The sequence below is a fragment of the Vitis vinifera genome, chromosome 13 (assembly GCF_030704535.1).
Source record: "Vitis vinifera cultivar Pinot Noir 40024 chromosome 13, ASM3070453v1".
NCBI lineage: Eukaryota > Viridiplantae > Streptophyta > Magnoliopsida > Vitales > Vitaceae > Vitis > Vitis vinifera.
In genome coordinates, this window is record NC_081817.1 from 22,837,843 (window position 1) to 22,849,172 (window position 11,330).

At 35.5% G+C, this 11,330-nt stretch overlaps 1 protein-coding gene across 1 annotated transcript; it reads right to left on the minus strand.

Annotated features, from left to right (window-relative positions):
- Positions 1 to 1,378, minus strand: LOC132254978 (uncharacterized). Its single transcript, XM_059742190.1, has 7 exons — positions 1,297 to 1,378; positions 1,108 to 1,185; positions 891 to 998; positions 669 to 800; positions 481 to 584; positions 298 to 373; positions 1 to 189 (listed from the first exon to the last, which is right to left on the minus strand). The coding sequence occupies exons 1-7, from the start codon at positions 1,363 to 1,365 to the stop codon at positions 100 to 102; spliced, it is 657 nt and encodes a 218-aa protein (XP_059598173.1). The 5' UTR covers positions 1,366 to 1,378; the 3' UTR covers positions 1 to 99.
- Positions 1,379 to 11,330: the final 9,952 nt, after the last annotated feature.

The following is an 11,330-nucleotide window of genomic DNA, read 5'->3' on the forward strand; positions in this document are numbered from 1 at the left end:
CATAATATTCGCAATACATTGTCATGTGTATGTACTTTTTCCTGTATAATGTACAATCAGCTTTAAAAATCCTCGTCACATCCTATTGAAAAGTGTATCTCAAACTGCCATGAATCGATGCCGATGCGCATTATGTGATGAAAGCAATAATCTGCCCAGTAGCTTCAATCTATACTTCTTCATCTTGGCCTGCACTCATTCATGTTTAAAAGACATATAAGGAAAGGTTAAATAAGTTGCCTATGCTATGCAATTTTTATATCAATGATGGCATAGTGAAAGCCTATATGTACATACCACATCGATCGATTTGGAGAGTCCCCCATTGGACCAGTTGTCCATGAATTTCATAATAAAAACGCCGCAGTCATTGCTAACAGAAAGAGTAATGTGTAAGAACTTAAAAAGCGTGAAATGGGGAGTATAAAATTTGGAAAATGCTATGAAATCAAATTAAACTTAATTGTGGTAAACACTAACTCATTTGGTTGGCATGGTACGTCTGGCATGACAAAACTGTACATGTTCAAGTCTACAGCAACCATTTCTTTCTTGTCGGCAACAAGCATTAGAACAACTTTGGCCTTAAAGAAGCAAAGTAATTGACATTCAAACTTACAGTATGTTGTACAATGCAACTAATATTAGGGGAGTGGAAGGAACCTTACCAATTTTTGTTGTATTCCAGTCATACAACTCCTTTTTCGTCCAGGCCGAGAATCCAGGAGCTGGATTCGCTTATTATGCAAGTCATAGACATAAAGTGTCCAATGGTTTTTAAAAAGGACCGGTAAGTAGACCTTCATGATGCCACATACAATGGATTAGCAAATATAATGGGTCAAGGAGATCAGATGATGCCACATAAAACATTGGAATGCAAGTCTGACCTGAGTAACATGCTGATACGAACCATCAAAGGCATACATATATGGATCAAAACGCGCAACAATTGCATCGTGCGTCAAATATTTTGCATTGGAACGAATCACCATGTCCTGTATATCAAATGAACGTAGTTAATGCATGGAAACATGTGCAAACGTGTGGACATGTTATCATAACAAGGGAAATTCAGATGTAGGGGCCATTAAAAGCATTCGTTACAGCTATGTATGGGGAGAGAAATAGTTTTGTCCTTGATTCATCATCGAATTGCAACATTCGGCAAAATGCATCCACGACCTAAAAGAAGAAATGATTAAAATGTAATCGATATTCAGATTGACTAATGAGATGTTACATCACATTAAAATTAAAAATAATGCAAACTAGTGGAAAAATTGAAATATTAACATCATTGCCAATCCAAGAGTCTCCCTGGAAAGACGCGAGGTTGCCTCTGGTTAAACTTGTGTCGTGCATGGAAACAAACTCTTCGCTGCCAACAAAACCATATATGTTAGAGTAATACGATTTGTTGCATGTGGAAACACTTGAAATTGGAGTAGTATATGATATAACATGCCTGGGGTCCAACTCCCCATCAAATACAGTTGCAGCTGCCGCTTTTAGGTCCATCTTTATGGCAGAATGTCGCGTTTGTGCCTGCGCTATGAATGGTGACAATACACTGGGAGCCATCCGACGGACTCTCCGTTGCCTCCCAATGCTATGGGATCGGGCCACAGTCATAGAACGCAAAGGTAAGGGGTCAAGGACGACAACTTCGTCATCAGCTGTTTGTTTGGAGTATCAACAGATTAGTTAACTGAACCCCAATACAATTTGACATATTTTCTACCACTAATGCAGTAATGAATGTGGCCAAAATGTTACCAATAATAGGTGGATGGCGAATAGGAGTGTCCGGTACTTGTTCGGTGGAATGGGTTGGCATGTCATATCGGGCAGCGGATGAATCAGGCTCGGCATCAGGAAACTCATCCGCTGCATAGCCCGAGTGAGCAGCAGTAGGTGAATGTACACTTCTTTTTCTTCGACCATCCAATCTTTGGATCAGACCACGCATGATGCCAAGCTGGTGCTGAATGCCTTTTTGATAAGAATTTATTTGGCGTTCAGCTGCGTAGTACTTATCCAAGATTTCCTGTCACATGAGAACGAATTGGCATAGGCAAATTTAATTTCAAACTACTTAAAAGAAAATTGGTTAGAAGTTATTAACAATATAGCGATGATAACCAAATTGTTATGTGATTCAGATGGACTCAATGCATAAAGTAACAAGTAGTTTTAGCATACATTACTACTTGTCGGTCCACTGTCATCCTCGACATGTGTACGGGGCGGTGACGATTCAGCAAACGCCTGCATTATGAGAACATCAGGCATGTTAAGAACATAGAAACATTGGAGGTATTCACATTGCATGTAAATCAATATATAACAAACTTCATGCCGAATCAATGACTACCTCGCCATGTCCAAAACTCCCAAACTCACTTATCTCAGTAGATAAGCGCTCCTTTATCAACTCATCTGACCATGCTGAGAGTAGGGGCGCTGTCATCGGAACATGAACGGAAGGAATTTTGAATTTCATTACGTAATGGAGCTGCACAATGGAAATAAAGATATGTATAATTCTTACTTGTTGGTACTGATGTTAAAAAAGTCAAAGTTACCAATTAATGAATGTTAAAGCAGGCCAATACCTGGAGGAAAATAATGCAACCATGAACCCAGACGCTGTTCCCTTGCTTAAATCGTCTTATACCCTCCACAAGCTGGTCAACAACAAATTGGCCCCAATTAACATCATTTCTGAAACCATCTTCATGGATGGTATGCCACAAGTTTCGGCATCCATCAATCCTTGAGGTGGGGGCTAATAGCGTCGCACAAGCGTAGTAAATGAAGCATCTACGGAACTCCTCCCCAATTGGTAAGTTGAGGAGTCTCTCCTCACATGTGTTGAGGGTACCGAATGGATGATCAGACGGGGTAGTAGCAATATCTAGAATCCGGCCAGTCGTCGGGAGGCCAAAGACAAGGCCGACATCAGCAGCTGTCAGATCATACCTTATGTGGGATGTAATCTCAATGCGTTTGTACCCAACATTAAAATGGGCAATCAGCCATGTACAGAGATTATGCCGGATCTCCTTGCAATTTAAGTGAAGAAGACCTCCAAATTGAAGGTCTCGAACCACGTCCAATTTCTCAGGAGGGAGCCTGTTGCATAGTTTTAGAAACCGAGAAGATGAACAACGTGTGTATAATCTGGTGGACTGCATTGAAATGGTTGGAGGTCATTAGTAGTTTACAAATGAATTTTATATATGAAAAAATTAACATCAATAGGAATACGTAAGCGTTGTGAATAAAGCAATAAAATTGAATGAACAAACAAACATATTCATGTGGGATCATAATTTACGATTGGATGTTTATGTTATTCAATCTTTAACATCAAAAACAACTATAGGTCGTAAGTTGGGAAAAATATGAAGTATCCGAAATAACTTATCAATATTTAAAAAGAAGAAAGAATGCATCACCTCCGTAGTGGCCATAGAAGAATGAAATGATTGTTGTAAGATTCAACCTTGGAAGAACGGGCACCTGGAAATGCATGTTATAGCAGTTAATGATGACGTGGAGGAACTAATAATAAAGGGAAAGGTCAATTGACTATTTGGACAATTAATCTTTTTGATTAATTTGGTAATGGTGTTCCATAATCATAGTTGTAAGGGAAAAATAAATGAAATACATAACAATATGACATTTTACGAAAACGCGTAGAGTTTGGAAGGAAACACGTGTATGATCGATTATCCAACCAGCAACCAGATAAATTACTAGATAATAACCATATGGACAACGTGTGTAACAAGTATATCTAATTGAGGACAAATTGAAAGACAATTTTTATGACGTCTTAGAAATTGATGGCACATTAAAATAGGTGCAAGCAGAAGATAATGTGATAAGAGGACTAATTCACAACTTGGAAATAAATAAAGGGGTAGTCTCGCTTTATTGAAAAAATAAATTTTGTCACTCCAATACGTAAAATAATGTAACAGAAATTGTCATCCTTAATGAGGCTCCAAATAATAAATGCTCGATAATGTAGAGACAGAGATGGAATTAAATAACAACTAAAAAGAAACCACATTCAAAGTGCACTTTCAATTAAGTTGGTTATTGAAAGCAACTCTAAATAAGAAAAATTCCAAAATAGTGCATCGTGCCTATAAATAGGGCAATACAGAACAACGAGAGTCAACAACCCCATACCATATACCATACAACAGCATGTATGGAATGATACAAAATGAGGAAATTGTACAACCAAATAAAATGCAAATGTCACGGCAATGGATTATTACATTTAGAGCGGTTGTGACCTATTCCATTGCATCGAGAGCAATGAATTGCTCTCTTATGAAAAAACTGTGATTCAATGCGCAATCGTCGGGGTCTTCCTGGAGGGCGTCTCACATGAGGGGGTTGGCAAGCAGGAAAGGAGTTGCCCGCGCAATCTATAACATATCCTCGATCGTCACAAAGTTTCGGCATATTGTGTGTTGGTAATGGTTGAAACTGACCCGAGTAAATCAAATCTTGCATGGAGACATGAAAACATGGGTCAATATAGTCATACACGTCGTGTCTCAGTGTGCGGATGACAGCACATACGTGTGCACATGGCAAACCGGACATTTGCCATGTCATGCAAATACACGTCCGTTGATTCATATCGACAACCAAATAAACTTCTCCAGTAAACACCTTAAACGTCCCTCCCAAATAGGGTAGCACACTAATCGGACCAGACCTCATGATATTTGACATTAACTTCTCTTCAGTTTTCGGTCCAACCACGCTCTTCCACTTTTGTGTATCACGCATATGGCTGTCCAACATGGCTACAAGTTTATCCATGTGCATTAACAATAAAGTATAAATTGTTTGGTGACGCTCTTCTCTTAACCACGCATTGAACGCCTCTGCAATGTTAGTTGTCATTTTGTCCCAGCGCTTTTTAAGAAACTTTGACATTGCCCAATGTTCGGGATTGTTTTCCGCAACCCATTTTGCTAGGTTCTCATTGAAGCGCACAAGTTTTTCAAATGCCTCATTGTAGTCTATTTCCAACCTAGCATACGCAATGTTGTCCAAAAGTAGCAAAGCATCTTCTTTTCCTTTCTTTCCTCGAATCGTTTGCTTATTGAAGAAGCTAGAAAAGTTTTCCTTCACATGTCGATAACAATACGCATGATTTCCTGTCCCAAACAACTCGGAAACACTACGCAAGATTCCCTGATGTCTATCTGATATAATAACAACTTCTTTACCATCTAATACCCCCTTTAATTTATCCAAAAACCAATACCAGTCCTCATAATTTTCTGAACTTACCACACCAAGGGCCAGAGGGAACATTCCATCATCTGCATCATATGCAATGGCAGACAAAAGAGCTCCCTTATATGGACCACTTAGGTGGCACGAATCAATAGCCAATACAGGTCGACACCCCATGATGAACCCTTGAATTGAAAATGCATGGGCAATGAACAATTGCATGAAGTGACCTTCTTGGGAAGTGTACTCCGCAATTGTGCCCGGGTTTATTTCTCTTAGCCTATGGCATAACCAAGGGAGAAACGTGTAAGAGTCGCGTGGTACTCCATATATGCGCTCTTTTGCCTTCTCTTTAAGGTGCCATGCTTGGTTATATGTCAATTGAACCCCATGATCACGTTCAAAATCCTTACAGATTTGACGAGGAAGATAGTCTGGAGTGGTTCTAAACACATCTTCAACAACAACCGCACCTCTCTTTGAAGAAACCTTCACCTTAGATGAACACTCATCCTGAGCTATATGATTATGATTCACTTGGTAAGTATGAACTCGCAAGATGACATTTCCCTCGACAGCGTGAGCTGTTATCTTCCAAGGACAACCATCAACCGAACACTTGACAGACATATGCGTAGGGGAATTTTTCGTGTACTTGTATTCAAACCTTCCACCTAATGACATCTGGTAAATTGCATTGCGAAACTCCTCGGCATTTTTAAATGTATGTCCCGACCCTAATATTGCCTCACGAAAACGAATCGATTCCAAAGGGATGTACTCAGTATCTGCAGCAAACGACGCAAAACCTCTTGATAGCATCATAGTGTTACGAATTGGATCGCATGATGCATTAGAGGACGGGAACGTGATAGGTGGATCTCTGCATTGACATATATTAACATAATTAGACTACGTGATGTGTAAAATTGATATTCACAATTTTTTAAATAAACATTGATGTTAAAGTCCATTACCGAAATGCCAACTGTGAATTCGGGATATTTGCTTCAATGCCTTCCACAGAGGGTAAGTCTACTAGGTATACATTTGCAAAGTCATCACTATGGGAAACCACGTTATCCAAATCATCCTCATCTTCTAAATCTTGGATGACTCTGGGATTGAACTTCAACGTGTAGTGCATCTTCATCACGTCAAGGGAAATGTCAAATTTCTCCATGATTTTTTTGGTGAAATCTTCAAATGCCATTCCTTTATATATGTGAATACCTTTGCTTCTTCCACCCAAGTATTCCCATTGCCCATCATTTTTTTGGACAAGTTTGCCACCCACAAAAATGTAACAATATATCCTATTAGTTGCGTCCATTAACCTATACAAACATAGCACAAATATCATATTATAGATCAAACAATTATGCATATTATAGAAAATGGCCTTCATATTTTCTCTCATTTGGCCTTTTGCTTTCAAGTTCAGACTATTACTAGTCGCCATGTCCAGATTATCACGCATCATTTATGCATATACTTTTCCAAATGTTACTTCACTTATTCTATTTTTCACTGGTTGGTCGACTCTTCCTCTGTTTTTTGCAGATTGCTATGACCCTCTAGATCCCAATAGGAACATCACAATTACTTTTCAGACTTATAAATGGACACATCATGCCAATGTCATTAGTGTTTTGGCTCATACTCAATAGACAACTTCAAATTTAACTTAATTTCAATTTGCTTCAATTGTATGCTGAAAATAATATTGCATTTGCTGCATTTGATATTTAGCAATTGTGAATAGTAAACATGGAAAGAGGTATTTGGCCACTACAATGATTGTTGGAAACCATTCTGGATTTCAACGAGAAATCCCTTAATTGGTTTCTTATGTATTGACTCCCTTAATATTGGATTTCAAAAATAGAATTAAGACTCATTAAACTGCCTTTGAACTGATCTGTTTCTTTATTTCGCATTTATATTCATGTTAGCTACAGATTTCATGAAGTTCGAAATGATAATCTATCTACACATACTAGGTATCCCACAATATCTCATACTAGAGGGTTCAAAGAACTTGGGTTTTTTTCGAAAATAGGTAACAGGCGAACTAGCGAACTCAACTAGATTGCCGCATGAGGAAGTAAATATAATGCTCAATGATATAATTTGAACGAAAGGACAAAAAATATGTTTGCAAAAGAGAATCTATTTGCATTTACTTATGATATATTAGAATAAAATTGCACCTATCAAACTAACTTTTCAATTCAATATGCAATGCTAAACCAAACAAACATAACTGAACCAAGTAAAATGCATGGAAAATCAAAATATATTTTTATGTCATCTTCAGCATCACAATTATCATGAATGGCAATCGAGGGTTCTCATATTCATGGACAAACAAGTGAATCATGGTGACATCACAGTTTAATAAAAAGAAGTGATTTTTCCATGTCAAGGCTATCAATCATGTAAATCGAACACAAACATAATTATCTAAATAATAACTTTTTTCATACCACAACATGCATATGCAATTAGCCCATGCGGATCCTCACTATTTCAAACTGTGAGCCATGTCTTAAAAAGACCATAACCCACGCCATGTCTTAGAGCCAGTTACGGGGTTTAAGCTTTAAGCTTAAAATAAAATACTACTTTACCTGATGGTCAGAGAAGCTCCCTCCTCAATGCTCAGCACGGGACGACACCCACGGTGGGGATTAATGGCACACTGAAATCGCCAGATAAATTTGGGCAATGTATTTGGGCTGAAATGAATTGGTCGGGATAGCCGAAATGAAGCATAAACTGAAATTGTTGAACCTACTAACCTCAACTCTCAACTACTTCGCCACGGAACCCAAATCCAGTGGTGATCGTCGACAACAATGGATTCACAGAGGTGAAAAACTCCACCGTCTACACCTAAAATCGGATGGCCGGGAAACTCCACATGAAGATAGGATTAGGGCATTCTTTGGGCGGAAACGAGGGAACACTCAGGAATGTGAAAACGCCTCTCAATTTTGGGGAAAACGAACTGGAAATCCAACGTCGATTTTGTTTTTAATCGGATGGTCGGCAAACTCCAGATGAAGAGAGGATTAGGGCATTCTTTGGGCGGGAACCAGGCAAACACTCAGGAATGTGAAAACGCCTATCCAACGTGGATTTTGTTTTTTTTTTTTTTCATTAGCCAGCCAAAGGGCATTTTCGGCATATTATAAATTGTATAGCCTTCTTATCAATTTTGAGACTTTGACTGGGTGTTGGGCTTAATTTTGTTACATAGATGGACCATTTGTTAATTTTTGGGCCCAGCTGGGCCCAAAACACAATTCTCCCTTTAAACGACAATCTGTCGGCTACCCTAGGTGTGATTTTGTTATCAAACCTGTGGGTCCACATTTTTGTTTTTTTTTTTGGTTCTTTTTCCCTAAAAATTAAGTCGCCAGCCCCAATAGTAAGGTGTGGAAAGCAGTATAATTAACATGAGGATTTGTTCATATATCAGAAAGTCTATACGTGGTTGCCAATTGGCCAGGATAAATATTGAGAAGTATGGTCAATAAGTAGCAAATAATAGTAGGTTTCGATTTAGAAATAAATAAATCAGATGAAAGTCTATAATAAGTAAAATAATAAAAATACTATCTTTTTATTTTTTATCTTTTTCCTTTTTTTTCTTTATTATTATTACTATTATTATTATTATTATTATTTTGAACTTTTTAGGTCACAATCATACTATTGGTGTTGTAAATATTAGTATTTTTAATATTATTTAAGATTAGTATTATTATTTGATATATTCTCATAAATAATTACTTATTATTAAATAAATTATATTTATTTGAATATCTTAATTTTAAAATTATAAATAATAAAGTGAATAATAATAATAAAATAAATAAAAAATAGGAGAAAAAAAAGAAAAAAAGGAAAAGAGGGTTTGAAGGTGAACTATTTTTATATTGCCAATTATTTGATTTAGAAAATAATAATAAATAAAAAATAGGAGAAAAGAAAGAAAAAAAAAAGAAAAAGAGGATTTGAAGGTGAAATATCACATCTTTATATTATTTTGCCAATTATTTGATTTAGAAAACCCCAAAACATAATTTTCTCTAGGTGTTCAAAATGTTAAGCATAGTTTGATATTTGGTTATATTAATCACTTATAATATCTTAAATGTTTAGCATTTGTTCAAAATAAAGGTATAAATTTTAAAATTTGTCTTAATTTTATTTTTATTATTATATTATATATATTCTCTTTCCTCTCTCCTCCGCTTACCTTCACCTAGCCCTGTATCTCTACCCATACCCCCACCTCCTTTATTTCTTTATTATTATTATTTTTATTTCTTCTCTCCTCGTTCCAAGGTGGTCAACCCCCATTTTTCTCTATTATTTTTTTGCTCCTTCTCTGTTGGCACTTCCTTCCCACATACTCCACTCCCAACACCCACACACAACTGGCCCCCATTTTAGCTTCTTTCTTCATTCTTCTTCCATTTCCCTTCTTCTTGCCCACACACTGCCACTTCCAGAGACATCCTCTACACTCACACGACTCCCCTTCTTCGATCGTGACTGTCACCATTGTCGGCGATGTGACGCCGGCACCATTTCTGATGACCACCCCACTTCCACCTATCTCTCACCTTACCACTCTCTCCTACTTGTTATGATATATTTTTATTTTATTTCTTTTATTTTTATTTTTATTTATTTTTTCATCTCAACACACATCTTCCCAAAACACACTGCCCCTCCTTCCAAGGTATCCGAAAAATGTGTAAGTTTATTTTGTGTGTTTTTTTTTAAAAATTTAATGTAATCTAATTTTCTTTAATTTCAATAATAATTGTTTATGAGATTTGGATTGATGAATTAATATGAAATTTGAGACTTTGGTGAATTATATAGAATTTGGGTTTGTGGTTATATTACATTTGGTGATTAATTTGGAATATTTGGATTATGTCAATTACATATTGTTTATTTTATTTGGACTTGGGTCTATTACTTATTGATTATTTATTTGGGTTTATTGGATTAGGCTTGAGACATTTTTTCATTTGGCCATGTGTATTATTAATGTGGACTTGTTAATTGATATGAATTTTGGGCCCATAATGTGAGTGAAATTTGTTGGATGACTTGAATATTTGATATGAACTTGACCTATTTGAACTATTTAATTTGGACATGAGACAATTGTAGTGTATATTAAATTAGCCTTAGATTATGGGATATTAAATTTAGGCCTAGTAGAATTTATTTTAATTTATCCAATTTTAAGTTTGGTTGATTGTGTTTGTATTTTGGTTGTTAATTTGGATATTTTGGGCTAAGACCTATAGTAATTTGAGCTCATTTTAATTGGCGAAATTTATTGGACTGATTTGAAATTTGAATTTGGGTTTGAATATTTGTTTGAAATTTTATACATCTTTGGATATTTACACTTTGAGTTATATTTGTTTTTGCATGGGTCCTATGCAATTTTGTTAAGTATAAATTTATAACACGTAGAGTACGAAATTTTATGAAATAAAGTGAGACTCGAAAAAGCCGTAAGAAGTCATTGAATTTGTTGTAAGCTTATTTGAGTACACGTTTTATTTTCATTGGTTTCTGTAAATATTTATTTGTATATATTTACTTGTTGTGTACAGAATTGAACATTGAATAAATTAAAATTTTTATTTAAATTAAAGGAATAATTCAATAAATATGTTTTAATAAAATAATAATTTTAAAATATTATTCTTAATAAAAGAAAGTTTTTTTATTAATAAAACTTCAGAAAAATACTTTTCGAAAAATCCGAAAAAATTGTTTTTAATAGAATTTGAAAAATTGTTTTTAATAATAATTGTCCAAAAATTTCTTTGTTTAATAATAATTGTCGAAAAATTGTTTTGTAAATAAAGTTGTCCCAAAAATTAATTTTTAATTAAAAATTCTTTTCCAAATAAAGTTATATTTTTTTTTAATAAATGTATAAGTCATTTTTTTTAAATGACAACAAATTGAAATATTTTTGTAAATAAAATTGTAAAAATTCA

Bases quoted from the DNA above. Each gene is read 5' to 3' on its own strand.
- LOC132254978 (XM_059742190.1), bottom strand. From the start codon at position 1,365: ATGCACGACACAAGTTTAACCAGAGGCAACCTCGCGTCTTTCCAGGGA. The intron at 1,186-1,296 runs GTTAATATTTCA...TTCTTCTTTTAG, and splicing joins ACTCTTGGATTGGCAATGAT to GTCGTGGATGCATTTTGCCG. The intron at 585-668 runs GTAAGGTTCCTT...TGCTTCTTTAAG, and splicing joins CTGGAATACAACAAAAATTG to GCCAAAGTTGTTCTAATGCT.